This window comes from Diuraphis noxia, unplaced genomic scaffold (assembly GCF_037042655.1).
Source record: "Diuraphis noxia isolate RWA-SAM2 unplaced genomic scaffold, SU_Dnox_SAM2 contig0005, whole genome shotgun sequence".
NCBI lineage: Eukaryota > Metazoa > Arthropoda > Insecta > Hemiptera > Aphididae > Diuraphis > Diuraphis noxia.
In genome coordinates, this window is record NW_028301715.1 from 25,094,785 (window position 1) to 25,111,074 (window position 16,290).

A 16,290-nucleotide genomic window follows, 5' to 3' on the forward strand; every position below is an offset into this window, starting at 1 on the left:
TTTCAAATCCACTTCTACCAATGATATTGATTTTCGAACTTTAGCTTGTTACTGTTTACATATTTTGCTTTAATGCATGTTAATTAGGTATTTAAAATTTTTATAATGTACAATGTTATAAGCTACTATAAAATGTTTCTCTTCAAAAACAAGGTTTTTTCAAAGTGGAAAATGTTTTGGGCCAAGCATCGAATTTTGTTGCGATGAATGTTAGTTTACATGGTTTATTAGGTCAACATGATATCGAGCCCATATTAGATGAAACGGCGTAAGCGACATTTTAATTGTCTTACAGGAACTAAAAAGAACACCTTAAAAATCGAACATCCGATGGATTTTCATTAAAATTAGATGTGTAGCTATAAAAAAATTATTTCGAAAATACAATTACAGCATAAAAATAATATTTTTAATATTGTGTAACTTATGTCGCTTACAATAAAATAAATGTTCGAATATAGCTCAATGATGCTTACACTTTCCATTTTCGGTGCTTACAAAAAATAACATTTTGTCGTGTAAAATAGTGCATGACGCTTAGTGCTTACACTACTCTTTTAACGATTAAATCGTTAAGAACGAGTTTTGTAAGCAGTAAGCACCAATTAAATCATCGCTTACGCCTAATTAAATTATTATTTTTGTGTCGCTTACGTATTTTTTTTCGAAATTAATGACACGTTCAATTTTGAAGTTATTATCTAAACGACATATCGCTTTCGTCCAATATTTAAATGGCAAAATGACATGCTTAGGTTTATTTTGTCGCTTAGCCATTTTACAGAACGATGCGTCAGAATGTTGATACCAATATCTCATTTTTGCCAAAATTGTCGCTTACGCCCTTTTACCTAATAGGGTTCGATATATTATACAACATTTTTTCAATCGCACATAATATTTTTTGAGTATAAACTCAAGTGACGTACCTAGGAGCAGGATGACATATCATAATCAATTAACTTAATTTATGCTAAATTATATTAATTTATAGTTGTTAACTCTGATTTAAAATATAATTCAGATATTGTATTCCAGTTTTTTTTTTTTTTTAAATGTAATATATATGATTTATAATCTTACAGCCTATTATGGCATGCAATTCACAAATATCATAAAATCATTTTTTTTTTATTAAAAGCTACTTTTAAAAAAAAATTAGAAAATGATCATTTTGAAGTCTGTTGAATATTTATGAATTAAAGAAACTTTTATTTCAAAAAATACAGCATATTTTAAATTTCAAAAGTGTATTTATATGCTTTAAAATATTGTTGAATCTTGAATATGTCTAATATGAACTGCTGGGTACTATGTACAAGTCAATTTTATAAGCACACATTATCTTTGTAACATAAATAACAAGTAGCTAAGAATATCTTTCAAATATTTTAATTATAAACCATATTTTAAAAAGTTTGTGAATTATTTTTTTAACTCCATAATAAAAGGTTGATATATTAGTTATAAATATTACTTTAAAAAAACTGCACTACAATATCTATATAATATTTTGAATTAACTACTCACTCCAATTAATTTTAATATTGTATAGTGTTAACACCGTTAACTACTTAATATAATCTGTTATTTATGTAAGAAAATTTATTTCAAAATATTTTAGGTTTTAACTCATTTTATATTGAATCTAAAAATATAACTGATAAATATAAATTATGTTAAAAATTTGATAGTACTAGAACAAAACTTAAAAAATATGTTGTACTGCATTTGTTCTATTCATTAACATATTAAGAAGCCTTTTTTAAATATCATAATTTATTTTAAACCATAACATTCTAGGTTTAATTAAAATTGTATTGAACAAAGAATCACATATGTTTAAGTCTTAAATAGTTACAGTCAAAATGTAAAATTGTGTTCTAAATATTTAAGTATAAAAATGTTTATACAATATTTTGATAAGAATATCTTTTTTAAATTACTTATTCAAACCTTAATATAAAAAAATAACGTTGGAAAATAATTCAATAGATATTTTCTATCAACAATTAAACATCGATAAAAGAAAATTAACATTAAAATAACAATATTTATGAACCATTTGGTAGTCCATTAATTACTTCAACAGGAGTCTTAACTTCAATATTCTTGGGAAGCTCACTTTTTGATTTTTTATGAACTATTTCATCTTTGCTATGGGCCCTTTTTTCAGACTTTTTTCTTTTATCATCAGTTTTAGTATCATCTGATTTGTGCTTGCTTTTATGTACTTTAGGAAGTTGCTCACTTTGATCTGTACCTTCTACTGTTGCTGGTCGTATTTTTTTTACTTTGGGCTTATTACTTATATCATCATTTAATTGCTTTGAATCTTTTGGTTTGCTGTGTTTATTTGACTTATTATCAGAATTAGTTTTGACCAATCGAGATGGTATTTCAGTTTTTGATTTTGTTAATGTCTCAGTTGTAGTATCTTCATCTTTTTTAATACCGTTAACAATCGATTTTGGATTAGTTTCTTTGTTTTCAGTATTGTTTGTACTCTGAACAGAAGCTTTACATTTTTGAAGTTCATTCTGTAAGAAGTATATCGTACTCTGCATTCCTTCTACATCTTCATCTAAGTCTTGTAAAAATTCATCCAATTCTAATAAAAATAAAATAAAAGTATAATTAAGTTATTGTGTATAACAAACTCCACAGATGTTTTAGGAAGACAATGGGAAATATTGATTTCTCCTCCTTGGAGTTTTATGAATGATATTGTAATAAAGTCAAATAATTCACCTTATATGAATATTTGATATATGCATGGTATTAAGTAGTATTGTAAAATGTAGACATATTTTGAATCATTTCATATATTATTACAGGAATTAGATGATATCATGATGCTATGTGAATTTATTAAAAAACATTACTACTGTGCAGAATTTCATGGACTATACTCGTAAATCATTGTATATATTTTAACATCATTGAAGTATGATTACATTTTTTATTACGTCTTTGCAATTTAAAAATAACAAACATAAGATTATAGAATCATATAAATTTTTGGACTTTATTTAGTTCAAATATTCAATTGTAATTATCTTTGGACTAGAGGTAGCAAAATAAAATTGAGCATCCCTTCCCCCCCCCCGCCTTGAATAAAAGCAATTATTAAATATGTCATAGATTAGCAGAGATCTTTATGAATAAAATAGGCAAAACAGAAACTTTCTTCAAAATGCAAAGTTTAATATTAGAACATTTTGTTTAACTATAAAAAGTATCTTCAATTACAAAAAAAATTCACATTTCTATAAAACAAAAACATTTATTGCTGAGCTAAGAATTTAAAAGCCATATGGAATGCAAATAAAATATATGAAACATATTTGTTTTCAGGATTTACCTGATTGTGATTTTTTAACTTCTTCACCAAAGTTTTTCTGTAATGCTAATTCACTTTCAAGTTTAGCTACTCGGCCACTATTTACTAGTTTACCAAGTTCTTCATTTTCTTGATACAGTAAACGACATTTTGCCATCAATCTTTTTCCGGTATTACTGCCAACATTATGATTTAATTTTGAATTTTTTTCATAATTTTAACAAACTATGAACTCAACTAACCTGTCTGGCGTAAATTTCCAGGCATTTAGTTCTCTTTGGGTTTCTTCTAGTCTAATTTTTGTAGCACATAAGTCTTGTCGCAATCTTTGAATCAACAGATTTACTGCTGGATCTTGTAACGAACATTTGAGTGAAGATAATGAATTGTTTTGAATTGAATTTCGCATTGCAGATAATTGTGCCTAAAAAATGAATACCTTAATTGTATTGTTAATTTTAGAAATATAACTGGAATTACAGTGCATAAATATAAACTGATGATATATCATCTAATTATTAAAAATTTAGAATTTTTCTTTTTTATGAGTGTGATCTATATTTAAAAAAAATTATAATTGCATATTACATAAGAATATAAAACATAAAAATTATGAATTTATACAATTTACAATCAGAATAATAATATGTCCAAATACTAACAGCATAATCTTGTATTTCTTGTTCTTTAATAGTCAATTTTCTTAGTAAACATTTTTCACGTAAAACTAATTTGCGAAATTCTTGGTCTGTTCGCTCTTTCTTGTCACACAATAGGTTACACCTAATACATATTGACGCTGAAAAAATTGTATATTTCAAAACAATCATGTCAATTAGATAATAATGAGATTTAATAGGTGCTCAACTGTAGACCGATTGAGACAAACCAAACATGTTTTTTTACTTACGAACATGAACTCCCCAAAAAACACATTTGTAGTGACCTACCTTTAAAAGGTAAAATACCCACAGCCTGGAGGAAAAAGCTTAATTTGCAGTCAATGTCGAATAACAACAAAATCATAAATTTTTATTTTATGTAAATAACCGTAAAATGTATAGTTATAGTTTATCACTTTTCGTATAAAGTATGTAAATAAAATTGTGAAATTGTAATTTTTGTATGCATTTCACATATCGCAATGAGAAAATAGTACCTTCGTTCGCCTTTGCTTCTAAAACGCGAACGCGCGACATCGCGTTTTTATACATATCGACAATACGCTGCCGCGGCAATCGGACCATATTGTCATCATCAACGATGTCCACTTGCCCAAAACCTGTTCGATTTTCTTCGACCATATTTTCGCACAAAATCGCACCAAAATTTAAAACGTCCAATTAAAGTTGTTATGAAAACATTTCAAAAAAAAAAAAGTAGACACTTCCATTAACAAACGGACGATTCTCTCAGTGAATTCATAGTTCATCTATCAAACACAACATACGTGGGGGTTACATATGTGTTCATAATATTGCAACTGAAACTTGAATTTACTGGAAAAGCATTTCATAAGAATAGAAAAGTGTTACTTCGTTACTTGTAAGTTGTAACATGTAAAAGATATTTTAAAATACAAATTAAAAATTGGAAACCTTGTTTTGAATTAAACGAAATCACTAATATTTGGTAATTACAAAACAAGACAAGATTCAAGAAATCTGAACTGAACTCTGAAGTATGAACAATAATAAAAGTATAACAATATTGTCAATATTCACTATTCAGAAGTTGGTACAATTAGGCATTAGCACAGAATAGATATTATATTGAGGTTAAGTTCTTATCAACAATTAGCTTTTCCATGGACCACGATTGACTAATGATATTGACCACGGTTTAAGATAGTTTAATCATCCATGAAATTTCGGGACAAGTACCCCTATCACTTATCAGCTCTTGAGATAGTCATTTTAATCATTATATTATCACAGATAGATATCATTATTTATTTAACATCATGAACTAAGATATACAGGACTGGACACAGAGCCTTATCAGCCGGTCAGACAATGTTACGCATCACTCCTTTAAGTGGAACTTACGCTATCTGGTGACGAATTGGTTTATTAATGTTATTACTTAGTAATACTAAGTAACGAGTAACGACGAATATCATTAACATCTAGTGCATTGTATAAAGAATAATATTATTCCTTAATTTACCATGAATACTATGATCTAGTGTTATAGATGTTTCAACTTTTAAATTTTAACCATTTGTTAATTGGTTATAAAATATATAAACTCCAAATAAAAAAAGGTGCGAAAATTATTTAAAATATTTATCATTCTGTATTTATATATTATACATTTAAACTAAAAATATTACTTAGTAATAAAATTACAATTAAGTGTTGACTAGTTTTGACAATTTTTTTTTTTTTGAACTTAATTTGTTTTGCTCTCTATTTTGAAATACTGAATACTGCCGCATGCACATTGTAATGTAATATGTTATTATATCAGACATAACATCGGTTTTATGCAGGGAGCATGGAAACAAAAACTGTTTATTATTTTCAGTCATGTGGTTGACAGTTAATTCAAAAACATCAGCATATTTACAGTACTGGGTAAATAAATCTTCTATATATCTAATAAATTCAAATAAATTATGGTTAGGATGTAATAACCAGCCTTTGGATTTTATATTTGTTAGTGCAGCTACAGGATTTGCAGATGCTTTTGTTGAACTATTGAAATATGTTGTACATTCTTCACACTTATAACGTTTAGCTAATTGCCTAGTTCTATAGCCACAAACATAATAGACCACACAATCCACTGCTGAAGCTTTGTAATAATTATGATCATCAAACACTGAATCAACTTCAATGTTTCCTTTCTCAATACATGTATCAAGTAAGTCCTTTAATACCTTAATTTTTTTTGATCTTTCAGAAACATCTGTAAATTAAATAAGTATTTTTTAAATTTTTATTCAATTAAATTAATTTAAAATGTTAAAATGAGAAATTAATAAATTAATATATAACCATCATTTTCATGAAGTATAGAATAAAGTATAGAGTAAACAGATAGAATTTTGTATATTTGTATGAATGTTGGTGTGGAAGGATGATCATTAGGACCTGAAGCTTGGCGAACAGTTCCAAAAAATAACTAAAAGAAATGAAATGATTAGGTAAAAATATTATTAATGTATATTTGTTTATTCTTACTTCGAGTGAGTCTTGATTCATTCTATTAGTTAATACAATTTTGGACCATATTTCAGAAGTATCTTTATTTTTCGGAGCTTGAAATATCGAGTACTTTTTAATGTGCTTTCGACTTTTACACAGTAACACAGAACAGTTGTTAACCATTTTTAAATTTTTTACGGAGGTTATAACGATATACACAATTTAAAACAGTATGCTTAAAGCATGTACAGTATAGAATGATATTATAATGTGTTAAAATAACCATATTTATGTTTTATTTTTGAAATATGTATTTATAGCATGCAAATTGTGTTTTAATTAGGTTGCAAAGTTATTCTCATAGATTGCGCCAGATCCACTTAAAGGAGCGGCGTAACATTTACTGACCGTACCCCTCATACCCGCCCACCCAACAGTGTCCAGTCCTGTATATCTTAGTTCATGTTTAATATTTACGATTTTATTTTAAAGTATTTATGATTATAATATTTATTATTATTTTATTATTTACTATTGATATTTTATTGTAAAAATATTTTTATTATATTCTGGCATTCTATGGATGAATAATGAATATATTATAATTTAGTTATCTTAAATCGTGCTCAGTATTTTTGACTACTGTACTAACCATAGAGTAATATTACTATAATATATATTTATAATAATACTTTATGGTACTAACTACGTAATGTACGATATAATACTACACGACATTCCACCGAGTAGATGAAAATGAAATGAGCACCTAAAATAATTAATAGCATCAAGTAATTAATGTTGTGGTAGTATGTGATCTCCTACAGTTCAATTTTTTACGGGTTTTTTTTTTTTTTTTTAACTGTTCAATTCTTGTTGGTACTTGGTGTGCTACAGGCGCCTTAACTGAAGTAAAATGAGTATCCGAAACGTTTTTAACAGACATCTAAATTTGAAGTATTTGCGAGTTCAATGTTTTGTTCAGCAGAAATTATGCCGACAATTAAGTTTTCAAAGCCTAAAACGTCAAAATTGTACAAATGTCCATCGTCCAAATATACATGTAATTGGTGACCGTTTGTTTCAAGACACCAATACTTCTACGACTAAACTTCCATCGTGGAAATGGTTGTTAGCAATTACACTTTTTTATGCTGGGTACAGTAGTAAAAGTGAGTTAAAAGTTACTTTTATTGTTTTACTTGCAATTTTGAATCAATTTATTTTATTTATTTTACTCTGAATCAATACAATTTCTGCTTAATACCTACCAACCTACCTATATTTTGTTAACTGATATACCAGTGCTTCAGAAATAATTTTTTTTAGTAACTCATCTTTTGATAACACCTACATGTGGTTGATGAATTGTATTTTTTGTAGATATATTTGACCTAATAAATCAAGGATCAACAGAAGAATTAACTAGGTAAACTATCTTTATTATCATTAAAGATGTTGACATTTTAATTTAATACTCTGAAAAAAAACTTATTTTTAGATTTTTAAAAGATAATACTAAGGCAGCTAATACACTCCATTTATTTGGATGGGCTCCGATTCATGTGGCTGCATCAAATAACAAATATGAACAGTTAGCAGTTTTATTAAAATCTGGAGCAGATCCAAATTTGAGTGATGGGTTTACAAACTGTATAAATGTTTCTCGAAAGCAAAATATTAACCCTTCAGATGGTAAATACATAATACATAGTATACATATATTTTATATTCTTAAAAATAAAATTAAAATATTTCGTTTCAGTTCTTTCAATTAGAGAAAACCATTTTATGCAAAATTTTAATATTAATGCAACATTTCAAGGATTTACTGCTTTACATTATGCAGCATTATTAAATAATATTGAATCATTAAAAGTTCTAATGAATTATGGAGCAGATCCTAATTTAAAATCAGTTTCTGGCCATAAACCAATAGATTTGGTCACAGACATAACAATTTATGAACTGCTCACAGATTATGAGAAAGATGTAGATTTTAATGTATTACTCAGTAAATATATCCAAAAACCAAAATATTCTATACTCTGTAGTATTTACTATTTAATATTTATTGATTTTTTACACACACACTGATTATTAATATTTGTTAACTATTTATTTGTATTATAAATCATCAAACTAGTAATTTAATTACATAATGATAATATTTTTAAATCACCACCGACCTATGTTCACTAATAGATTATTAAGAATTTACTACTAATAATTTCAATATTTTTTTTTTCTAAAATTGAAAATAGATATTTTAATAGATTTTGAAAAAATATTTTGTTTCTCGATATAATAATAAATGTTGATCAATTATAAATTACAAGTGGTGTTGTTAAATAAATGTGCAGTGGATTAAAATTATATTATGTTAAAGATTTTTTCTTATATTTCAACTGTTTCATCTTTGAATTTGGCAATATATATGTTAAGTGGTTGTGGCAAAATTTCATAATAAATGATAATAAAATTAAAAAAGATTCTGATTCCTTTAAAGTTTAAATAATAGTTTTTGGATATATTTACAAATTTATAATCATAGGTATCATATTTATGAATTTTGTTAATAATTTAAAATTATAATTTTTCAGTTTGAAATTATTAAAAATAAAAAGGAAGCAGAAATACGTAAAAATTTTCCATTAGAATTGAGATTAAAACAAAAAATAATTGGTCAAGAAAATGCTATTAATGAAGTTGCATCTGGTTGTATAAATTTATATAAATTTGATTTAATTACCTGTTGCTTATTTATTATACTTTAACTATTAGCTATCAGACGTAAAGAAAATGGCTGGACAGATGATGAACATCCATTAGTTTTTTTGTTTCTTGGTTCATCTGGCATCGGTAAAACAGAATTGGCTAAACAAATTGCTAGCTACCTACACAAAAACAACAAAGATGGGTTTATTAGACTTGATATGTCTGAGTACCAAGAAAAACATGAAGTTAGTAAAAAAAAAAAAGATTAAAATTAATACAATTCATTAATATGATATTTGTGAATGATCTTTATTTAATAGGTTGCTAAAATGATAGGCTCTCCACCAGGGTATGTTGGATATGATGATGGTGGTTACCTTACAAAACAGTTAGCTAAAAATCCAAATGCAGTAGTATTGTTTGATGAAGTAGAAAAAGCTCATACAGACATATTGACAATCTTGTTACAACTATTTGATGAGGTAAGATATATATTTACTAAAACTTTATAATTTCTATTGTGATGTCACTTATGTTGTACTTTTTAATTAACAAATATTATTTATTTAAATAATTTAACTACCTATATATGTTTATTATTTTAATTTTAAGATAAGCTTAGATATCTAGGTCAGAATGATAACTATTCAACCTAAATATATAATTTTTGATTGGTTTCAAATTGTGATGGGTTAGAATGGTCTGTTGCTTTATTTATTTTGTTTAGTCTGCTATTTTTTCTTGATTCAAATTTATAAAAAATCTCTATAATAAGTATAGAAGCCTTCTGTTTTGTACTATCTACTATTACGTTATTTTTTGATTTTATTATCGTCTGTCTACTTTTATTTGCTACAGTAATTTAAAGCACAATAATAATTAGTCTATATGCGAGCCACAGTAATGGTTATATTATGTATTATAATATTGTTGCATCTCATTACCAAGTAATATTTTTTGGACTGTTAGGTTAGAGAATGACCTCTTTATATTTATTTTAAATGTGTTCTATCTTATGATGAATTAATAGGCTTTAATTTATCTCTAACTTATGGGTACCTAATTAAATAAATGATTTAAATATGATGTATATGTTTATGTAATTTGTTTTATATAGGGCCGTATAACCGATGGTAAAGGAAAAACGATAGTATGCAAAAATGCCATATTTGTTATGACATCAAATTTAGCAAGTAGTGAAATTGCAGAGCATGCTTTAGAACTAAGAAATGAGCAACGTCAAAATAAACTAATAGAAGATAGTTGTGAGAATTATTTTTTTCCTTAATAAATATTTAGAAATGTTTATAATAATTATTCAATTTAGGGCTATCTGATAAAAAAACTGAAAAACATGAAGAAATTGCAACATTAATCTCAAAAAAATTCAAAGATCAAATTGTAAAACCTATTTTAAAAAAACATTTCAAAAGAGATGAATTTTTGGGCCGTATTAATGAAGTGGTGTACTTTCTACCATTTTCAGAAATGGAATTGAAATTTATTGTTCAAAGAGAATTGCAATACTGGAAAGAATTGGTATGTCGTAAATATTTCTGATGGTTATTGGAATTCAAATAATTAATACAGTAATAATTTGAACTATACTGTTTTTATACAAGGATTTTTCTTTAATCTTTAGTTTAGATTCTAAACTATAGATTATGTTAAACAATTATTAAAATTAATTTTGTAGTAAACTATTGAAAATTAAATTTGGTGGAGAAAAATATTCTTACGGTCATAACAAATTTTAAATATTTATAACAAAGGTAGCAATATTAATTTTATTTCAAATTTCTTATTAATGTTTGAGTTCTTCTCTAAATGGAAACATCTTGAATGTTCAAGCATGTGTACTATGGTCCTGTATGGTGTATACCTTGAACTATATTTCCTGTCTGGCTCTATATTTATTTAACTCACATTTTTTTCAGGCTTTGAAAAAACATAACATACAAATTGAATGGGATAGTGCTGTTGAACATGTTATAATTGGTGCATATGATGTAAATTACGGAGCAAGGTCAATTAAACACGAAGTGGAAAGGTCTGTTGTATCTCAACTAGCTAAAGCACATGAAAAAGGATTGATTAAAAAGAACCATGTAGTAAAAATTGAAGCAGATATCACTAAAGGCGATCACGGAAATATCTCCTTAAAGATATAAAGGAATTATCTTTAAAATATTGACAAAAGTACCTTATTTCTGATTGTTTGTGATATTAATATAGCATTGTACTATTGTGTAATGTTTGTTATTTCTGCCGTTGCACTATATGTATAAATAAATAAGATAACTATTTATAATATTATACTTTATTATATATTTTTAAAATTAATGAGTTTCACAGCAAATGGCTCACAATTTGTTTTATTATTTGGTCAGTTACCTGTTGACATTTATTTCAATAAATATTTTAAATGCATAATATTTTAGATTCTGAGCGAAGCGAGTAATGTATTGGTTTTCCAATGATGTTTTTTTTTTTTATTTTTTATTCTGTAAATACTTTTTATCCCTCTAAACTTGCTTAAAAGTATCAAGTGTAGCATTTTTTCTGAAAGGTAATGTTTTTGAGGTGGTACTTTAGAGAGGTCATTTTTCGATTTTCGTAACGGTACTCGAAATAAAAGCAGTTAAAGGAGAAAAAACATACAATTTCTTGATCTTATAATATTAAATAATTACAGACAACGTTTTTTTTTTTTTTTTTGAAATTGTAACAATATAATTAATATAGTATAACATATCCTAGACTGATGAACCATCTCCACTCAGAATCGTTTTTCGTATACAATGATATTACATCATTGAATTAAAATTTAATACCATTCATTACAGTAACCCACTTGTAACCTGTTGTACTGCAGGGCGACATCCACTTAACCGCTTTTTTTATTCTAAAATGCATAATAATATTTACTCTGTTACTGTGTTAGTCAAACTATAATTCTATCATCTTAGTCATTCAAATGTTACCTATTTTGGTAGGGTAGGTACATTAAAAAAAATGTAATCACTGGTATAACAGAATTGATCGTCCAGTCATCTCGGGTTCTAGTACTATGATATAAATATTTATTATATAAAGAATAAAAATATTTTTTTGTAATGATCACACTGTTATACTTTTTAAAAATTTTCCACAGAATAATATCAACTGAACACTCTATTTTCTGAGGTGTTCAATCTGTTTATCAAATAAAACTACGTTGTTTCTTTGTTTCCTAAAAAATAGTACACAATTAATAAATATTTTTTGTTTGTTTATTAAATAAAATTGCTTGCACACAAACAAGTCATTATTATTCTTTTGCTCAACTTAACACGCATAACAAATACAGTTGATTTAAAAATGTATTGTTTTCTTGAAAAAACTATTGAAAATTGAGCTTACCAACGACAAAGTTTCTACAGGCTACAATACAATAATTGTTTATTCGATTGGCTCTGTATTTTTGGTTTCTGTTGCAGTAAAATGAAATGGTAGTAAATTGAAGTGATTATGAATTATGATCCAGACGGGAGCCCGAAAAATTACATTTTCGTATGAAAATGACGAAAATTAACGAACTTTCGAGCTGCATATAGTCTACGAACCGTGGAATCATAATACCACAAATAATTATAATTATAATAGCAATACATACATGATACATTGCAATAGGTAACATTATATTATTCATGTGTATTTATTTGCAGCATGTAAATGGTATATTATGAAATACAAATAACACAAAAATTATGTACCTATTATATAACATTTTGTTACGAAAATCATCGCGCGTGGCATACGATGATTCTTACAAAGAAAAAAAAGAGTATAAATAATAATAGTATTTTATAGTTGTACACAAAAAATTTGAGAACGACGATATTATGATGATCAAAATAATAATAATCGTAATTACATATTCGAAAAACGAACGTATTAATAATAATACAACGATTATATTATACAATGCCGTTAACAAATATTTTTTACATTGATAATGATATGAACAAAAACAAAATATTCATCGTTATTTTTAACATTTAAATAATAATACTAATAATACGAAAATGATTATAAATTCGAGGCAAACGGTAACCAAAAACGTGATCACCGTCCGGTAAGTGTGATTCGGTGGGCGCTGGGGCATGATCGGATATAGTTTAGAGTTCCTTCAAAGCCGACGAGTCTTGCGTCTCATAGTTAGGTTAGGTTTTTGGTTTTCTTGTTCTGGTTGCGTTCAGCGTCGCCGTCGTCATCCGACTCGATCACGTTCGGGTCGATGACGTTTTTCCGGTTCAACAGATAGTCCAAGTCTTGCGATATTCGGTCCAGAACGTCATCGTCGTTACTATCGCCGCCGGAACCGTCTGCGGCCCCAGGTTCCGGTGCCGTCGACGACGATTTGTCGGTAACCCCGGACATGAATAACATATGGGGCTGCCGGCACGGTTCCACGTCCACACTGCACACCACAATTGTCGGGGAACCGTCCGCGGTGGTTGCGTGTTGTTTGACCAGGCCGACTTCAACGCACACGTGCGTGGCCAACATGTCGGGTGGCGGTTGCACCACACACCGGATAGAAGTGTCGCTTCCGGCCGGCAGTGGCGCCATCGAGGTCGGTTGCGAGGCAGCATCCGTGAAGTCCACCGGTGGCCAGTCGTCCACCAATACCATGTCTGCAGAATCGATGGCCGTCGTCTCCAACAATGGTGATCGACTGTTGTTCCGGTACGAACAACAACTCTTTTCTCCACTGTCACAGTAATCACCGCATCCACTGTCAGTGTCGTGGCCGTCGGACGACTTTTCGTGACACCCTGCATCGTAAAACGGAAACATTAAATATATGTCGTTGGAATATGATTTATAAATTGTATACAAATCAAAATATATAAAATATATTTTTTTATTCTTATATATTATTTATATGTAAATACGACTATCTAAAGAAATATATTAAAAGGCATAAAAACCGATAAAAAAAAGGTTTCGAAAAAATACTAACGCTGCTTAAAGTGGACAGCGGACACTTCATATCTTACAAAGAAGTATTTGAATATTATATTATCTAAAGACTAAAGTGACTCATATATTACATCAGTTCCAACGCATCAGCGCATTAACGGTATAATAATTCCATTATAACTTCGGGCATCAATATGATTTAGTAGCACAATGACTATTAATAATATTATGTTATCTTTCAAAGTTATAAAACATATAATATATATATATTTATTTTTATGACGGACAAGTTAGATTTTATAACTTGTATTTACTAAAGTTCAGCGCGAAGTAAATATGTTTTGTACAAAAAAATTATATGTTATACCTCAAAGATTACGTAAACAGAATATATTGTAATATATGATATTTTAATACTCTATCTATACAACAAACATATATGAGTAAAATTTAATAAAAACAAAAAATTGATACGATAAATTATTAGATCAAATCAAATAATGACATCAGATGAAAATAAGTTTATGTTCATATAGCTAAGGCATTGTCATGCACTTTCTGTTATTTTATTAAGCATGTTTATATTTAAACATTTATAATATTATATAGGTTTACTATACAAATACTATTATAACATTAAAAATTATTCCAAAATATCAAAATGAAATAAAACTGTCTTAAGGAATATTTTTATTTTTGTTTAAAATATATTAACGCTTTAATAATGCAGCGGGTAATGATTTCGATTACTAATATTTACCATCGATATGCTGTTGGATAGTATTGTAATGGAAAAAAATAAAAATAATAAATAAATGATGCTTCATAGGACATAGGAGTATACTTTCGTTATTCTTAATTTAATCATTGTATAAATTTAAAAATTTTTTAAAAAAACTGGGGTAATTTAAATTGCTTGTAATGCCTTGTGTATTATAAATAAGTCAAGCTTTGAGCTGTATTCGAATAATTCTAGAAATATGACTATAGCTTAGGTTATAAATACCATTAGGTAGGCATTATGTAATAATAACTATTGAATCTGGTATTATTTTATAGTTTACAAATAACCAAGATCATTTCATTTACAGAAACACTAATTAAGTGTACCTATTGTTAAAATAATATTTAATAATTAAAAAAAAAAAATGTTTTATTTAAAACAAGGCATATGAATCAAAATAATAATATGCATGAATTTAAATATTTTACATAATTATTGTAGTTTTTTTTCACATTTATTATTCTGTATTCCCAAAATATTTCAAATTATTTTTAAATGAAGAACATTAACCAGAATAAATTCACGCACCTGAATAATTCGAACGATAATTCAACTTCTGAAAAATAAACATTTTTTTTTTTTTACTTGATTTGGAAAGATAGTCCTGAATAAGGTCGGATACACAACGATAAAATATGTTTTAAAACACCAAAAGTAAATTATTTTAATGTTTTATTTTGTTTTTTTTTCCACTCAAGCTATGCTAATAGAAATGATAATTACGACTTCACGTTCAAGTGAGAATATTTTTACTTTAAAAATGTCTTTTGGAACACAACTACAGTAATAATTATATTTTATATCTTTTGTATGTTGGTAGATACTTTAAATGTTTATAATTTTTTATACAATATGACATCAGTGGCGTAATTAGGAATTTGGTTTTTGTTGGGAGGGGGATCATATGTTACTCCAGTAATCTACGCCATCAAATATAAAATGTTAGCAATAAAATAAAAGTTTTTTTTGTGGGGGGGGGGGGGTCTATATCTCTCATCAACCCTTAATCACGCTCCTGATGTCCATACATTTGGCACTGATAATTTTACCTGTAATTAAGTCGTGACGAAATGTCACGGATTTTTTAGGCTCGTTATTGCTATCGAGTTTTTTTAACGAGCTAGTAAGGTTGCTGACAATCGATACTGGCTTTTCTTGCGTGATAAAATACTCTTGTGGATTATCTGTTATCTCTATTATGTCACTCTTTATCGATTGTTTTATCTCGTAGTCTGTAGTGTTCTTAGGAAAACCTGAAAATTTAAAATTTTAGTTTTCTTACACTAAAAGTTATTACTAAACAGATTAATATTATCATAGGCTGT

The 16,290-nt window shown here is 27.4% G+C and overlaps 3 protein-coding genes across 6 annotated transcripts in view; 1 reads left to right on the forward strand and 2 right to left on the reverse strand.

The window, feature by feature from the left end:
- Positions 1 to 1,762: 1,762 nt before the first annotated feature.
- LOC107166566 (Pre-mRNA-splicing regulator female-lethal(2)D) lies at positions 1,763 to 5,068 on the reverse strand. Of its 2 annotated transcripts, none has more exons than XM_089229104.1 (5): positions 4,503 to 5,068; positions 4,006 to 4,142; positions 3,586 to 3,767; positions 3,365 to 3,519; positions 1,763 to 2,611 (listed from the first exon to the last, which is right to left on the reverse strand). In XM_089229104.1, the coding sequence occupies exons 1-5, from the start codon at positions 4,645 to 4,647 to the stop codon at positions 2,055 to 2,057; spliced, it is 1,176 nt and encodes a 391-aa protein (XP_089085230.1). In that variant the 5' UTR covers positions 4,648 to 5,068; the 3' UTR covers positions 1,763 to 2,054. The 2 variants fall into 2 exon arrangements, with proteins under 2 accessions (XP_089085230.1, XP_089085231.1); XM_089229105.1 differs by having other exon boundaries at positions 4,294 to 4,644.
- A 1,908-nt stretch (positions 5,069 to 6,976) lies between these two features.
- Positions 6,977 to 11,526, forward strand: LOC107166567 (mitochondrial disaggregase-like). Of its 2 annotated transcripts, none has more exons than XM_089229102.1 (11): positions 6,977 to 7,304; positions 7,393 to 7,667; positions 7,879 to 7,924; positions 7,997 to 8,190; positions 8,261 to 8,487; positions 9,099 to 9,213; positions 9,280 to 9,458; positions 9,534 to 9,695; positions 10,331 to 10,478; positions 10,541 to 10,752; positions 11,151 to 11,526. In XM_089229102.1, the coding sequence occupies exons 2-11, from the start codon at positions 7,412 to 7,414 to the stop codon at positions 11,382 to 11,384; spliced, it is 1,773 nt and encodes a 590-aa protein (XP_089085228.1). In that variant the 5' UTR covers positions 6,977 to 7,304; positions 7,393 to 7,411; the 3' UTR covers positions 11,385 to 11,526. The 2 variants fall into 2 exon arrangements, with proteins under 2 accessions (XP_089085228.1, XP_089085229.1); XM_089229103.1 differs by having other exon boundaries at positions 6,977 to 7,286.
- A 941-nt stretch (positions 11,527 to 12,467) lies between these two features.
- LOC107166568 (uncharacterized) overlaps positions 12,468 to 16,290 on the reverse strand; it is a 238,667-nt gene continuing 234,844 nt past the window's right edge. For both annotated transcript variants that reach the window (XM_089229101.1, XM_089229100.1), the window contains exons 23-24: positions 16,015 to 16,218; positions 12,468 to 14,033 (exon numbers count right to left, since the gene is read on the reverse strand). In XM_089229101.1, the coding sequence (XP_089085227.1) occupies positions 13,414 to 14,033; positions 16,015 to 16,218 (824 nt within the window). In that variant the 3' untranslated portion in view covers positions 12,468 to 13,413. The remainder of the gene's footprint in view (positions 14,034 to 16,014; positions 16,219 to 16,290) is intronic.

Coding starts and splice junctions, on each gene's coding strand:
- LOC107166566 (XM_089229104.1), bottom strand. CDS start 4,647: ATGGTCGAAGAAAATCGAACAGGTTTTGGGCAAGTGGACATCGTTGAT. Junction 3,768..4,005: donor AAGAAATACAAGATTATGCT/GTTAGTATTTGG, acceptor TTCATTTTTTAG/GCACAATTATCTGCAATGCG. Junction 2,612..3,364: donor AGTTAAAAAATCACAATCAG/GTAAATCCTGAA, acceptor TATTTTTATTAG/AATTGGATGAATTTTTACAA.
- LOC107166567 (XM_089229102.1), top strand. CDS start 7,412: ATGAGTATCCGAAACGTTTTTAACAGACATCTAAATTTGAAGTATTTG. Junction 8,488..9,098: donor TCACAGATTATGAGAAAGAT/GTAGATTTTAAT, acceptor ATAATTTTTCAG/TTTGAAATTATTAAAAATAA. Junction 9,214..9,279: donor TATTAATGAAGTTGCATCTG/GTTGTATAAATT, acceptor TTTAACTATTAG/CTATCAGACGTAAAGAAAAT.